Here is a 16,865-nt window from a genome sequence, read left to right as displayed (position 1 = left end):
GCAAAATAGCTAAAGAGCATTAAAAGAAACGTTTCAGACCATTTTAAAATGTGAAAATTATGAATTTGTGTACAGCAAGGATCGGAGTCTTTACAGTAGTCGTATATTGCTTGTTTTATATTATGTATATATGAAATTTTAACAAATACGATCAAACAAACAGTAAGTGTTTGGTAAACGTACATAACATATTAACCAGAAAACAATATTACCTAGTATTTTATTTTTAGGGAGGGAAACTCTTTGAAGTGATTCAAAATAACGAAGATAAATGTACCTTTTCAGGTGATAAAGAGGTGTATTTGTAAATTTATAGTCCCATTGTTGTGTCGTTACATTACAACAAAACTAAAAATGTACAAAACCTACATACATATATGTCGAGAGACGAGAACATGGCCAACAAAAAGAATCTGAATTTTAAGTCTATACCTCAAGAAAAAAAAAACTGTGTGGCTCGGTTTTGTATTGGAGTCCCGGTTTAAAAGTTTTCACCCGATATGGAAACCAGTAGACTTGAAAGAACTAGATAGTGTGGGAAGGCTACGCAAAGCAATAACTCCGGCAGCAAAAGCAGCAACAGACGCCAAAACAAACGCCGGTAAGTTTCCTCCTCCAAACAATGCATCCCATGGACCCGCTCCAAGCGAGACTATCATCTGTTTCAAACCATATTGTCACTATTAACAGGACTTGAGCAGTATTATATAAAAATAATGAAGTTAAGTGTGGTTAGATTTGAGAGATTGCCTGAGGGATAACAATTGCAAGGTTCAACACTCCTATAGCCAAACCTACATTGAGAACAAAATTCAAAAAGAGTGAAGTAACCATTTGGTACTTTGAAATCTAAGACGCTAGAGCTATGAATGGTTGAAGCTTTACACCGACCTTGACCACCACCGGAATCAGCAGTGACTTCTGCTGTGACAGAGAAAGGGACACTGTATGTGATCTGCACAAAAGGAAACAAAAGGATAGTTTTATCATCACATATTTAAAAGAAATGTTGCAACAATAACTTTAAAAAGAGGGTTTCGGCTCGAATTAAAATACATACAGCTAGAGGAAAACCGAGGAGTGCAAAAACGATTATGGCTGCAGTTCTTGTTGTTTCGTTTCCATCTATTATATGTTCAATTCCTTTAGAGTTATCCCTCAAAGACATCAAGCTAATAACAGCTGTTCCTGCCATGCATGCGAATACTGTAAAATTGCTCAGAGCCCATACAGCTCGTGCACCCATCCGCTGACACATTGGTTCAATCAAGAATGAGCTGATCCCAAGGACAACCTACAGAAACCAGGAAGAAGAAAATTCAATAACTGAGTGACTGGTGTCAGCAGACCATAATGTTGTTATACTGATCCTTACAGAGTTTAGTAACAAGCCAAATGCACCTTCCCGAACACCTTGATCATAAAGTTCCACGCGCAAACTATCTCCCGTTGGATCACCATGGTAAACTTCTCTTCCCATCCAATCTGTATCAAACAGAAAGAAGGGGAACCACGATAGCTGCAAGGAAGACGACAACAATCAATATATAAAAGGACCTAAGAACAGGAAACAATGTCGCAAAGGTGATAACCGTTATAAAGATATACCATAATGTTTTATTTGGTACTCACCCATGTTAGAGCCATGACGATAAGAACAGAGTGCATAGCAGGCGGCAAATGCCTTAAACTGGTTAACAAATTCACTAGAACAGATCCAGGGCCATCAATGAAGGTCTCATCTTGATGCTCATTGTTTGACTTTTTAAGATGTCCATCCATATCACGTTCCACTCTTTCATACTTAATCCCATTGGCAGCACCATGATTCGATTTTGAGTGCTCAAGGCCTTCAGGCTGGAGATCATCCAGCAAAGGTGCCGAATCTGGTATGCGGGTGGGCTTACTGCTTGCCAAAGGAATCTCTTTCGCAAAATAGATTGTGACAAGAGTGCATATAGTGAGAAAGACCTGAAATAATGACAACTCTTAGAACAATATCCAACAATATATTCAGATTGCAAAATACGAACAAAAGCCACTAGGTAGATTAATATGTCTTGAGTTGTGACTAAATGGTCCCCAAGATATAAACATGACATGGTTTGGTAGATGCATGTGTCAGAAAAAAAGAACATACTGCTTACCACTGCAAGAAGAAAAGCTGCTTTAAGATTTCCGCATGCGGCACAACATGCTCTACTGGTTAGGAAAGGGAACCATCTGCTCAGTAAAGATACCCGGATTATTTAACAGCTTGTGAAAAATGCAAAACTGCAAATGAGGAAATAGAATACAAGCTTCTGAGAATGAGGATCTCAAAGATTACTCTTGCCATCGTCCACTAGCCCCAGCAGAAAACCCAAGGATATTCCCAATAGCCATCCACAAGCAGAAGACAGCATTTGCAGTATTCCGCTGATCAGGACCTAAGGAAAGCAAGAGACATCTCTTATGTTTTTTATTCTAAAGATCAGAAACAATGAAAATTCAATCTATTCTAGATTTCAGTCTGTTACATGTATGGAAAATTCCTATCACTACCTGATAGATCAGCTAGAAGAGCACGAGCAGGTCCCTGAATCCAAAGCAGAAAACATCATTCCAGGATATTTAGGTAATGACTAACACCATTGAACTAGTAGATTAGATTGGATCTGAACCTGTACTGTGTTGTTTGCTAGATCCAACAACCAAAACCCAAGGATAAATACAAAAGCTGCCCTGGTCCGTGTCCCTTTGAAAGTACTGCATTCGCATATACACATCATCAAGTCGTCAAACACTATATATTTAAACATTCTTTATAAAATAATGACATAGGCAGGGTAGCAAGAGAGCAACCTGCAATGTTCCTTCGTATCTCCTAATAGATACCCAATGTCTGCAGAAAACCCGATTATTATCACCTAAATAGCAAGTTTTTGTTTAGCTTATATATATAAACACACAACGTACGCAGCTATATCCTAAAGAAAATAAAAAAAATCATATCTTCAATTGCCCCCTTACTGCTATAGAGATCAGGAGTGATCCCACAAGGATGAAAGGTCGTCGTCTTCCATACTTTGAAGTACATTTATCACTCCAAATGCCCACACAAGGCTGGACCTAATAACCAACAAACAAATAAGTACCAACAAACAAATAAGTACCAACAAAATGTTTCTGATCATATATATACAAGTCAGAGTTTTAACTCCCAAGACAGACAAATATCCCCACCATCACCAAATAAATATCTCCTTACAAGAAAATTTGTATAAATTCTCAAAAAAATTTAAAGGAAACAAAACATGATTGAAAACTTACCACAAGGCCTGTGATAGGGCCGCATAGCCAAATAAAAGAAGAAAAAGCGTGAGATATTCCAAGAGTCTGCACACCAATCACCCAAAATGCAACAACACTGTTAGGTAAGATACTCAAAACGCTTCATCAGCAACTACAACAACAATAAAGCTGATTTATAAAAGCCGTTCAATATGACTGGTTCAATATGACTGGTGACCAAGGGAACGAGGAGGAACACTTTGTTCCTTAATATTCCTTAAATTTTTTACCATTCATGAGGAATGGATTTTCTTTTTCATTCCCCTTCATTCCTTTGTTCGTAGAGAATTATAGAACAAATCTATTACTCATTAATTTTGACAAGGAACCATCATTCCTAAAATTTTATTCCTACTCATTCATTTTCTATCCGTTCCTACGATGGTTACCAGTCAAAACGTAACTATATATTAATTCACATCATCCAATTCAGCAAATAAAATACGCCAAACAAACCATTAGAGTCCCTTAACTTTATTCGTACAATCTACCAGAAATGGCGGGAACGAACAATACCTGAATATAAGGAGTGAGGAGAGAAAGCTGCAATGCCCATCCGAATTGAACACCAGCAGCGACTGTACAGCTAAGCACCAGCGTCACCAAGCTACAATCCTTCGCCACGGGCTCACCACCGTCAGAACCATTCAAAGGAGACGACGACGAAGACGAAGCGTGTTCGTTTCCATGCTTCGTCACCATCTCAACTTCAACATCCTTCCTCAAATTCCTATACGGCACCGAGATCGACACCGAGTCTCCACTCTTCCCGGCCATATCTCGCCGTCGTCAACAATGCCCCCCCGAAACCACTACAGATCCCTAAATTTCCGATTCAAATAGATTATAATACTCTCGAATCGCGCCTGGAGATTCGGAGACGACGATCGAAGATCTAGCAGATGAGTCAATTTTGGAGACGACGATCGTTTTATTTTTTAGATTCGTTTTACAGACACCGTTGATCTATAGATGGACGGTTGAGATTGTATCTCCTAGTCTATTATAAGACTTACCGGTCGTAACTCGTAAGTCAACTTCTTCGTCGTGTAATCACCACCGTTGGTTTTTATTTGTACGGATCGGAACCGTTGCTTCGGTTTAAAGAAAAAGCGGACGAAAGTCGCCGTCACCGACGCCAAACATAAAAGCGCGCTTTCTAAAACAGAAAACGCTGTTGTTTCATAATGGGCCTACAGTTCTCGTTGTTCAGCCCATATCATAAAACAAGCCCATTAAACCCCAGCGTAGACATGTTTGTATAGCATGATATATATAGGCTTGTAGCATATAACGTGATAGGGATTATACGAAAAGAGAGAGAAGAAATTTACAAAAGGAGGAAAGGAAAAAGACGTGAGCCTAACAGATGTTATGATGATGTATTGGTGAAAAAAATGCTAAGAAGATTATGATTCTTGCTTCTGGAAAATGAAAGGTGTAGGCACAATTTAATATACTTACGTCTTTCTTTCTCCATCTCTCCTTGTCCCTCTCTTTCTCCTTCGTGTACATGACCTCTTATGTCCAATCTTTTATTTTACTTTTTGTTTCTTTATTACATCAACTGCACTTTTATAACAAGTTTAAAGCCAATCATTTTCAGTTGTGTTAAGACCTCAATTTTTGAGGTTTGCTATAATTGTTATGGTGTTTTTTTTTCCTTTCATAAAATAAAATGACTAAATTGACATGAGAACGGTTCATTTTGGTATTAAATGGTACTGGATTCTTTTATTGAATTTTTTTAGTCATAAAAAATCGACTTCATTTTTTTTTGGTTTTGAAAAAATAAAACTAAGTAACCTTTTTAAGGAGCCATTATAGACAAAAAGTAAAAAAAGACAAGAGGAATTGTCTATTCTAACAATTTCATAATTTATTGTAGAGCATACATATGCATTCATGATTTTAAGTACTAAAATCTGATATATATATATATATATATATATATATATATTTCTTCTGTTGCAACCAATACATATAATTATTTCATGGAGACGGCATTTTTATGGAATTTTTTTATTTCGATGAAAACTTTCAAAATAATTTGTTTTAGTATATATTTTATAAATAATTAAACTATAATTCTTACCAAAATAATTGTAAATTTATTCACAATTAATTTTCATTATTTGATAGTTAAAATTAAATTAAATGTGTCAGTTTGTGTTCTATAGATTTAAAGCATTTCTTCAACTTAACATAATCAAAATAACATTTAAATAGATGGTTTTTAAATAGTGAATAAACATATTAAAACACCTAATTTGTTAAGTTTATAGGTAAAGTTTTCAAATATTTATTAAAATATTTTCATGAGATATCAAAATTGAATATCTGTAGATGATAAATTCGCATGAGAGATTTTCAATGGACGTGTTTCTATTGTTTTTTTTTTTTATTGTTAAAGGGTTTTATGTTTCTATTGTTTGTTTTTCGTACCTCTTATAATTATATATCAGACCGGTTTAGGTGTTTTTTGAGTCCTATCAAACGTGTTTAATCAAACTTTTCATGCCTAGTTTTCAATATTCACATTCGTTTGTTCTTGTCTCATTTTTGACTCGATTTGGTCTGACTACATTCAAAGATAATTTTCAAATTGTAAGTTGATAACTAAATTATATTTCCTCTTTGTAATTAATTCTGAAACAAATAACTAACTAAACTGTTATCTATTTATTTAATAAACTTTAGGCTCAGTTCATAATCATATCATCAAATCGAAAACCAGATTATGTTCAACTAGTTTCATTTCCATATCGACGGTTCGATTCCAAATTTTGTTTAGTCCAAACAATCAAATTAACTCACTTAAATTAGTCTCCTTTTACGTTGTTTGAGTGAAACTCATAGGACATGGAGTTTCTTATCAGTATAATAGTCTGATTTTGCTATAATTTAATTGTCTGGTTTTATTTTAAACTACTAGAGACTTCGTCCGCGCTACGCGCGGAAAATGTTGAGTTTTAATAAGTTTGAGATTGAAAATTTAGATGATAGATATAAATCATGTCTTTTAGCATAAGTCAGCGAACAATCTCATGTAAACTCTTATTCTCTATATATTTAAATTGCTTAGTAAAGTTCGAAGACAGAAGTTGAGTTTAAGATTTTATAGAGAAGTAAGATTTAAAAAAAAAAGCAATGAAAAAATTGTTTAAAATGCAAATAAATCAAGGTATCAAGCTGTGTGGGAAAGAGAATAATAATCTGGATGATACATGAATTAAAGTCACTCTTTGCTGCATGCTTATGCATGATTTCTTATTCGCTTTTTGAAATGCTTTATGTAATCAATTGATTTGTTGAAGTAGAAATTTTGTTGCTGGTGATGAACTTAATAGTAGTTTGCCTGGAGAATATTGAATATTATTGTTCTGTTGATAAAACAAATTAGATATGTATTATGTTTTGATGTGTTTAACAAAATTATTTACCTTGGAAAAGTTTAGGAATTATGCTTGTGATGATGACAACTTTAAATTTCCTATTCTTCATGTTTTGTAAGATGCTAAAATCTGCCGTTTGCTTGTCGCGCAGTATGAGTTTAACAATTGTCGACCTGAGATAGAGGTGTATGTGTGAAGAGAATTATGATTTCGTTTTACATACTGTGTTAGACTTACATGTTCAGTCGTAGACCAATTGTGGCATCAATATTGAATTCTGGGTGGTACTGATTTATTTTTTGTATTATGAGTATCTGCCCGACGACATTTGCACATTGATTATGAGTTAGAATAAACATCCATATTTGTTTAATTGATATTGGGCTGACTTACTTACCTAGTAAGTAGGTGGGTGTAGTGGCTAAGCACAATAGATTTTTGTAATTCTGAGGAGAGAAATTGTGAACTGGAAATATTGGACCAATGTCTGTAACTTTCGATGTTATTGTCTTTTGATCGATCTGAATGTAATACGGCAGTTGGGTGAGTTTTCGATGTCGTGAATTATGTATGACAGAAAATCCTGAAAATTCAAATATATCTTCCTCGGTTAATTTTTTTGGATCATTTGGCTGAATATTTCCGGTGAACCGACCTTCTAAATAGTTGTCCCTGAATGTGAAAAAATTTTGATGTGCCGAACCAATTAAGTAAGTAGTGAGTATTTTAAACCAAATATGTTGGATTGGAAAATACATATATATGTATATGTTAAAGTTTTAATAAAAGGCTTACGTGGTGGTCGTAGCACATGAAGCCGATGAAAATTTTAGTATTATCTGCTTGGTGTTTTCTGATGTCCCAAACACTTCTTATACAAACCGTGATAGGGCGCACTGAGATTCATTCCTGAAGTTGGTGGATTCTTTGAGGAATGTGTTGCATGTGAGATATCACTGTAAAACATGCAATTTTAAGCAAGAACATACATTCACCAGTATTACAAAGTTATAATATATTTAAATTAATATTCTGTTAATTATTAAATATTTCATAAAAATAAAAATAATTTATTCTAATGTTGTTTAAATTGATAATATATGTACATACTTTTTTGTAAAATTATTAGGTCTGCGAGTGCAACCAAAACAATATTATTCATACAAAGCATAAGAAATTCATACGAAATTACAGTTGTCTTACCTACAAAACTTCTAATAGTATAGTTAGCTAACTTCTTAATACAAATTTTATATCATTGACTATATAGATAGATATTCTTACATTGCTTACCACGTTCTTATCTGAAATACATAACTTCCTGCAAAATTGTAATTGCTATTGGAATTACACAAGAATGTCCAATACGATATAATAGAGTTGTATTTTGTAATATGAACATTATAATTAATATATTTTCGGCGTCTTCTAATATGTAATTTGGCTTGTCTTTTTGGTCTACAAATTGTAATAAATAAGTAAAATATATATATATTTTAAAATGTTTAATTTTAATAAATTAGCACTCATCATTAAAATGGGTTATAATTTGTAAACTATATAATATTGTTTACAAAAATAAATTTATTAACATAGGCTAAACTCTTATATCTATAACTATATATTATCTAAAAATAAATTTATTCGTAAACTATGTAATATCTTTTCTAATCACCAGATCGAATGGATTGACGTAAAATTGTTTTAAAACTATCAACAATATATTGTTTAAAAATGTTTATATACAAAATATAATAGGAAATAATAAACTTTAGTTCATATACTATTTAAAAACATGTTATTAGTAAACTTTGAAGTTTTGGTAGTTAATTTAGAATATTACAGAAAAATCAAATTTAAATTATAATTTTTCTTAAATAATATGATATATGCTACTATGCATAAAAATTTACTAAAATAATAGAGCTGCATTATTTAAACAGAACAGAATTTTTATTTCTAAATTCTGTAAAATACTAAAAGGATAGATGTCAAAAGTATAATATAAATTAATTTAAAATGTGTTATATACAAAATATATAAATCAAATAATAACATATTTTATTGTACTTAACTTGAAATATAGCAGTAAGTAAAGAACTAATAAAAAGTTAAATGTATTAAAAAATCACTATCCAGTAACAAAAAATAAATAAAAATCACTATATATTAATAATATAGAATAAAAAATATAAACGATAATATCATAGAGTTACACAATATATAACACTAAAATATAAATTATACATTTAGAACATTGGTTTGGAGTTGTTTTTGCAAGTCTTTCTCAGAATTTTTTTATATTTAGTCTAAATTCTTCTTTATTAATTGTCAATCCAATCTTTGATAAATAAAGGGGATAATAAACGCAACAAATGGCCTCAAACAATTATAAACCTTAAGGGTAGAGCCTAGCTTAAAGCAACGTAAGTATAAAAAGCTTCTACGCTGAACAATTCGAATCAGTTCTGAGATTTAGCCATGGCTTATTTCCGATTAAACACTGCAGAGAATGAAGCAGGAGATGACTTGTTTATCTGCAAGCGATGTGGCTTAGTCGGAGGGTGTGTTATCCATTCTAGTCTTGAACAGCGACTGTTGCAACCAACTCGCTGCAGATCAGATATGTCAATACAGGTACCTGCTTACTAATATGTTGAGTTAATATTGATTCTATTTAGCTTACAGAGCTTCTGGAGAATAGTCGTGAGAAGGTGGGAGAGAGGAGCTGTTGGTTTAGGCAAGAAAGAGGTAGGTTTATGAGAGAATCGTTTACAACAGGGTATTAGGCAAGAGTTCCACTATTCAGTTCAAAGAAGCATTGTTAAGAATATTAACTTACTAATATGTTGAGTTAATATTGATTCTATTTAGCTTACAGAGCTTCTGGAGAATAGTCGTGAGAAGGTGGGAGAGAGGAGCTGTTGGTTTAGGCAAGAAGAGGTAGTTTATGAGAGAATCGTTTACAACAGGGTATTAGGCAAGAGTTCCCTATTCAGTTCAAAGAAGCATTGTTAGAATATTAACTTTCCTTTTCATACGCAGATTGATATAAATATGGTATTCTGTAATGATTTCAAAAAAAATACGTTCGTAGAGTAGACATCGAGAGGTATTAAATGTTTGTTTGATTGCGTATAGTAAATCACAGTTTTCAATCATTAAAGTAGGCAATTCAAGCAAAAAAAAAATGAATGATTAAAATCATTTCTTCTTCCACTTTGTTTCAAAAGAGGGAGTCATTCTTTATGACTAAAGGAAACTTCAATCAAAAACATCAACAACAGAAAAAAAAAATAATGCAAAGAGAGTGGTGCATATAGATGAGCGCAAAGTCAATCCTGTGAGCGTTTAGTTTCTTCTGATTCTCACCTCCTCTTCAAGGCATCTGCACACTGCATCATTTGAGACAATTGGAACAATCAAATCAAAATTTTTCCTATTTTAGAAGTATCGTAAACAAAAAATATCAAAAAAGGATAAGAAGAACCATATAACGAAATTGTATTAAAAAAACTTAAACATAAAAGTAAAAAGCCAGAAGTCTGAAAGGAAAAGAACACAAAGCCAAAAAGAGAAACATAAAAAAACGACTTGGAATGCAGCAAAAAAAAACAATCACTGCATAAGAAGATAAGTAGAAAACCCATTAGCCACTCTTAGGACGTTTTGCCTCATCTGCCTCAAGGATCTAAGTGTATTTTCTAGCCAGAATCACCAAAGCCAAAGAGAAACATAAAAAAACGACTTGGAATGCAGCAAAAAAAAAAAACAATCACTGCATAAGAAGATAAGTAGAAAACCCATTAGCCACTCTTAGGACGTTTTGCCTCATCTGCCTCAAGGATCTCAGTGGCTTTTCTAGCCTTATCACCTGCAGTAATCTCCAGAGCTTCCTTTGCGGTCGGTGGAGATCGAAGATCCGTTTTGGTTTCACAGACGCCGAGGAGACGACGGTCTTCTCGCTGATCTTGCAGTCGGTGGAGATCGAAGATCCGTTTGGTTTTCACCTACGGGAGGAGACGACGGTCTTATCGCTGATTTGCGGTCGGTGGAGATATGAAGATTTGCCGGTGGGTTCCATCGCAATGAATTTTAGAGAGAAAATTATCAACTTTGAAGGAGCATAAGATAGGAAACATATTTATAAATAAAGAAATTGTGAGGAAGGTGGAAAGGATCCATTGAATGATTTAGTATAGTTTTGATTAGAGGAGTTAATTGAGATATTACTCGGCAAAACGGTTTTGGAGAAAATAGAGATGGAAGAGATGGAGGTCGAAAGGCGAGAGAAGATCGAAGGAAGAGATGGAAGTCGAAAGGTGAGTGAAGATCGAATTAGGGTTACGAAGACAACGCATAACACATTGGGTCGGGCCAGCATTTGCAGACTGTGGGCCGCAAGATCAAGATAAAAACAGGCAGAAAACATCAGAAATCCAAACCAACTTAACTCGCCGATGACGTGGCGATTTGCTGCATTATTACTGGACGAATTTACATGCTGACGTGGACCCCTTCAGAGGGCTTTATATCTGGTTTTTAGTATAGTTTAGATAACACTAGACTAATTATACGATGAAAACGTAATTAATGATGACAACTTTACTACGAATAATCCCTCATGAGTATAATTTTTTTTCTGAGATCTTCGTTTATTTTGCTCTTATGTATTTATCATTTTTAACATAAATGACTCACTTAAAAACCTCCATTGACCATATTTTTCACACTACTCTTACATTGTCCTGATCAAAAGTTTCTACCGAGACAAGATAGTCGACAAAAGCATGCCTAACTGAGTCTTTAAAATCTTGTAACAGAAAAAGGGATTATTTAGTTCTGAATACAAATAAATTATATGGTTAATCGTAAAAGGATTTACAGAAAACTCAGACCTACTTACCAAATAATTTGGATATTACGGTGGATCACAAGATATCTATATACAGTTGGTATGTGGATAAGGAATTTAACTGGTAATAAAGTTGATTAATACCTGCCCTTTTACAAAAAAAAAAAAAAAAAAAAAAAAGTTGATTAATACCAAATTTGTTAACAAATTACATTCTAGAAAGAGCACGTGGTGAACGCGGCCTTGACCTAAATAAAGAGAAAAAACATGTACCATAACTTGGCACGTCATCTCTTGCATCTCCTTAACGCCGAACGCGTCGAAAGCTGGCGCTTGAGATTTTTTTTTCTTTGAGAAAAAATAAATAAGCGCCTGAAAATATTTTTTTGGTAACAAGCGCCTGAAAATATTCCTTCGTCGTTTCTCAAATTACAAAATTAATAATATAGATAACCAGAGGTGCGTGGTTATATAAATGCATGGTAAAAAAGAGAGGTGTGTGGTTAAAATTATTGTTTTTTTTTGCTTAAATGGTTAAATATATTGTTTAACGTGGTGATTGGTTGGCGATTTTGTCTTTCTCTGTCGATAGGTGAATGAATAGAACGGTAGTGTGATTACATTTATAAGAATGGGGCTGTCATGGATAACTAAGTCTTTGTTTATTGTAATTTTCTAGTTATATTTGTCAAGAATAGTTTTCTTATGCATACTGATAACAATAAAATTGTAACTCCAAAGTTCCAAGTAAATGGTTAAGTCATATATTCTTACATTTTCCAGAATTTGTTGTGATATGGTTCACCTCGCACATTATCCAGAGCTAAAACAGTCTGAGAAGATATATGTGCTTGACCGGGAGCTTGTGGTCAAGTGGTAAGCGGAAAGGTTTGACACTTTACTACATTTGAAGTTCGATTCACATGTCATGCGAAACTAAGTCATATTTTATTGATCACTCTATACGGATATAGACTACTGTTTTTCGATCCATTTGAATATCCGGAAGATGGACTATCCGTAGGCTGTACTTTCAATCCAGAGATTAGATAATGTATCTTTAATAGATCTGGATTTAACATTTTATTTAGCACAAAAAAAATATGTGCTCATAAGAAAAAGAGATCAAATCATTTGCAGTAGTAACTTAAATCAATGATTCACTAAGTTAGTTTAGCAAAAAAAAAAATTCACTAATTGTAGATTAGACTGTATGTATATTACATTACAGAAATAAAATTTCAAACATTTCAAGAGATTTTGTTAATACTGGTGAGATAGATATATCTATTTGTCTCGCTGTAATGTACTTTCATAATAAAAGAATATTGAAATTCAATAACGTGGGATTTGTAAACAACTTTTTCTGCTGGTAATTAAATTCCTTTTGACCACTGAAAACTAACAGCTGAAGTACTCTGAAGTCTGAACATCTGCATTCAACGCTGAAAAGTAGATTGTTTCTTTTTCCTTATTTCCTCACCCTCGACAAAAAAATACATTCCAATTTAATTTTCATGGTCCTTTTGGCACTAAATATTTTCTTTATTTTTCCAATTACCCAATCATCATAAGTACCAAAAATATGAATAGCGATTGTTTTCGGAAAATGATTCCAAAACGTCACTAATGAGGTAAACAAGCTAGACGACTATGCCTTTATACTAAACAAATGAAATAAATAAAGGGTATTTTAAATTTTAAAAGTGGCTAATCGTTTAGGCCTTCCGTTTTCTCCTTTCTTATAATATACTTTCAAGATATAAAAAGTAAACTAAACCAAATCTAGTCTATGGAAAAAGACATAATTTGCGTTAGTTGAGATAGTTTTTTTTGTGTTGGTGTATTGTCCCTTCTCAATTAATTAATTTCTAATTCTTTTTTACAATAATAGGAATAGTTGTTGTAAATAATTTAAAAATTATTCTGTTTTTGCATATTATAATTGTTAAAAAGTTAACAAAAGAGGAATAAACAAGAGATAGAGAGAGAGAGAGAATAGTTCGTCGAAAGAGTTTTAACTTTGAGGAGCCGCTGAGAAAACCAAAGCTTCACTCTGATTCGCAGAGACAACATCGATAAAACGCGAAGAACAGAAACTGCTCAGATTTTTAAATTTGATTATTTTCTTCTCTTTAATCCAATCTCGTAAGCTCTCTCTCTTTAACAATCTGTTAATTTTCAATTAACCAAACAAAACAAAACAAACAAACCCCTTTTGTTTCATTCTTCAAAAGGAATCATTTTTTTTTCTCACTTTCTTCTTCAGCAGAAGGAATCATGAACAGATCGGGATCGAAGATTTCGCTGTTCTAAGCTTCCGGGTTTGATTCTTTCTCCCTCTTCTCGTGAAATTGGAGATCTGGATCTCGAAAGCTCGCGACTTTGCGCGTGTTGTGGTGGGTTGCAACTGTTCTTGATTACTGATTTTGATTTTGATTTAGGTTATTACTCGAATCTGAATCCGTTTCTCATCTGGGTTTTTGATCTAGATTCGAAATTCGAAGACTTTTAATCCAAGCCGAGCGATTTTTTGGAAGACATGTTGGAGAATCGATCACCAGATTCGTGTTTGAGTTCAAGGCTTTTCTCCGAATCAACCTGGTCCAAGTCTTTCATGTTTCCACAGGATGACGACGACAATAAGCTCAGCAACGGCAACGGCAACGGCAAGAAGAGAGCTTTGGAGGTTGTTGGTGAGATCAGAGGCACCAAGTCGCTTAAACTAATGGGTTTCTCTATTACATACGATAGCGATTCCTCTGACTATTCTGAAGATGGGTCTATTCAGGAGCAAGAGCAAGGTGATTCCAACACCAACGGTGGTGATTCCTCTGATTCACATTCCCTTATCAACGAGATTGGTCGGGACAACTCCATCGACTGTCTGATCCGCTGCTCGCGGTCTGATTACGGCTCCATCGCTTCCTTGAGTAGAAACTTCCGTTCTTTGGTGAAGAGTGGAGATATCTATAAGCTGAGACGGCAAAACGGTTACGTGGAGCATTGGGTTTACTTCTCTTGCCAGCTCCTTGAGTGGGTTGCGTTTGATCCTGTAGAGAGAAGGTGGATGCAGTTGCCAACGATGCCTTCTAGTGTCACCTTCATGTGTGCAGATAAGGAGTCTTTAGCCGTTGGCACGGATCTTCTCGTCTTAGGAAAAGATGATTTCTCTTCTCATGTAATATACAGATACAGCCTTCTAACTAATTCTTGGTCTTCCGGTATGAAGATGAACTCTCCGAGGTGTTTGTTTGGATCAGCTAGTCTCGGAGAGATTGCTATATTCGCTGGCGGTTGTGACTCTCAGGGGAAGATTCTTGACTTCGCTGAGATGTACAACTCCGAGCTTCAGACTTGGGTGACTCTTCCTCGGATGAACAAACCGAGGAAGATGTGTTCAGGGGTCTTCATGGACGGTAAGTTCTACGTCATTGGTGGGATCGGCGGTGCTGATGCCAAAGCCTTGACGTGCGGGGAAGAGTATGACCTTGAGGCCAAGAAATGGACTGAAGTCCCTGACTTGTCGCCTCCGAGAAGCCGTGCTGATCAAGCTGATGCGCGGCCAGCGGCTGAAGCGCCACCTCTTGTTGCGGTTGTGAATAACCAGCTGTACGCAGCTGATCACGCGGACATGGAGGTGAGGAAGTATGATAAGGAGAAGAAGAAATGGTTGACTATTGGGAGGTTGCCTGAGAGAGCTGGCTCGGTTAATGGATGGGGGCTTGCTTTTAGAGCTTGTGGGGAGAGGTTGATAGTTATAGGTGGACCAAAGTACTCGGGAGGTGGGTTTATAGAGCTGAATTCATGGACACCGAGGGACGGTGATCCACCACAGTGGACGTTGCTTGATAGGAAACATTCTCCTAACTTTGTGTACAATTGTGCAGTGATGGGTTGCTGAAACAACATTTGAAGACCCTCTCCAGATTCTTGTTGTTGATGGGTCAAAAAGACTCCATTGAAGGTTCCAAGCCTCTCTCTCCAACCCTTTATGCTTCTTCCTCTTCTGTATTTGTTTTTCTTTACAAAAAAATTTCAATTTGAATACAATCATCTCTGTATTGGTAGAGGACCAGAAAAAGGAAACAGGTTATAATAAGTTGGCTAAAAGTTAAAAAGCTTTTTTTAGAGTTTGCCAGTATCATCTGGTTAACATTGTTGTATGTGTTTTTAATCCATTTGTTTCCTAATAAGTTGTTATGTTTGTAGAGCCCATCTTTTGATCTTTGTTCTCAGTTTTGCTTTTGAGTTCTTTCTTTTTATTTACAAGTCGAATAATCGTTAGATTCACTTTACAACGCTGGTTTGGAGTGTTTGTCATGTGTATGACGACAGAAGTAAAAGTGTCACTTTTGTGGGGGGGGGGGGGGGGGGGGTAGAAGGAGGGGCAAATGTGATGGTCTTTATGGATGTGTCCTTTAAGATATCTCAATCTGTTGCTTGCAAGTTACTGTTCTGTTAAGATTGTTTTTGGACTCTTTGCTTTTGGTTATTTGGCTTTGCGTATTTTGGTGTAGAAAACAAATTCCAACGTGAGTTCGAGTTTACCAGTCAGAAAGAAGAAAACTAAACAAAGTGCCTTTTACATAGAGTAGTTAAAATTATACTCTTTGAAGCTGTTATTTATTTACTTACTTTGCTGTAAAAAAATTTTGTTTGGCTAAGAATAACCATATCAATAGTATATAAGCAAAGTTATCAATAAATTATAAAATAAAAATATAATAAACCATTGGATTGGGTATCTCAAAATTATGGAAAATTCAACCCAAAATACATATCTCAATTCAGATATTTTGAGTTACGTTTCTCATAATTTTGAGATACTCATGATTAAAAACTAATGCTTATATATATACATATATAAATATATACATGAATTGAGAACCCTTTTGTGAGAATTTCCAATAAGAATGCTCTAAACTCCTCCATTTTTATCAATTAATGTTTTAGAATTGGACATATAAATTAAGAACATATTTACTTTTCCTAAATAAAAATTATTAATTATCTAAATAAATGTAACAGAACCAGTAATAGAACTAACAATCTAACATTATAAATCTAGAATGAAAAGAAAAATCATTTAACAAATTAATAAATTTTACAGTAAAATTGAAAATACCTTCCAATTTTTTTAAAAAAAAGACTTTTAGACGTAATTACTGAAAAACTGATGAAATCTGTGCTTAACTGATTTTTCAACGACTACCTCAAATTTTAGTTTATTGATATTTGATGATAAATTGATAACCATCGGAGATGTTTTAAGTTTGATA

General features: G+C 34.2%; 2 protein-coding genes across 6 annotated transcripts; one reads left to right on the top strand and one right to left on the bottom strand.

The window, feature by feature from the left end:
* Nucleotides 1-249: 249 nt before the first annotated feature.
* On the bottom strand, nt 250-8,952 carry LOC103875460 (sucrose transport protein SUC3). Of its 4 annotated transcripts, none has more exons than XM_009153986.3 (14): nt 3,850-8,923; nt 3,313-3,378; nt 3,013-3,111; nt 2,845-2,884; nt 2,664-2,748; nt 2,545-2,578; nt 2,330-2,429; nt 2,148-2,223; nt 1,633-1,971; nt 1,376-1,519; nt 1,061-1,294; nt 892-955; nt 751-794; nt 250-659 (listed from the first exon to the last, which is right to left on the bottom strand). In XM_009153986.3, exons 3-14 carry the CDS (start codon nt 3,077-3,079, stop codon nt 492-494), a joined length of 1,395 nt encoding a protein of 464 aa, XP_009152234.1. In that variant the 5' UTR covers nt 3,080-3,111; nt 3,313-3,378; nt 3,850-8,923; the 3' UTR covers nt 250-491. The 4 variants fall into 4 exon arrangements, with proteins under 4 accessions (XP_009152234.1, XP_009152233.1, XP_033130026.1 ...); XM_009153985.3 differs by having other exon boundaries at nt 2,845-2,909; nt 3,850-4,110; XM_033274135.1 differs by having other exon boundaries at nt 273-659; nt 751-955; nt 2,845-2,909; nt 3,850-8,952.
* Nucleotides 8,953-13,523: 4,571 nt separating this feature from the next.
* LOC103875459 (F-box/kelch-repeat protein SKIP11) lies at nt 13,524-15,801 on the top strand. Of its 2 annotated transcripts, none has more exons than XM_009153982.3 (3): nt 13,524-13,731; nt 13,856-13,982; nt 14,076-15,801. In XM_009153982.3, exon 3 carries the CDS (start codon nt 14,126-14,128, stop codon nt 15,485-15,487), a length of 1,362 nt encoding a protein of 453 aa, XP_009152230.2. In that variant the 5' UTR covers nt 13,524-13,731; nt 13,856-13,982; nt 14,076-14,125; the 3' UTR covers nt 15,488-15,801. The 2 variants fall into 2 exon arrangements, with proteins under 2 accessions (XP_009152230.2, XP_009152229.2); XM_009153981.3 differs by having other exon boundaries at nt 13,537-13,731; nt 13,853-13,982.
* The last annotated feature ends 1,064 nt before the right edge of the window (nt 15,802-16,865 follow it).

Source organism: Brassica rapa, chromosome A06 (assembly GCF_000309985.2).
Source record: "Brassica rapa cultivar Chiifu-401-42 chromosome A06, CAAS_Brap_v3.01, whole genome shotgun sequence".
NCBI classification, from domain to species: domain Eukaryota; kingdom Viridiplantae; phylum Streptophyta; class Magnoliopsida; order Brassicales; family Brassicaceae; genus Brassica; species Brassica rapa.
Note: the sequence above shows the minus strand (reverse complement) of the source record. Positions and strands in the feature narration are given on the sequence as shown.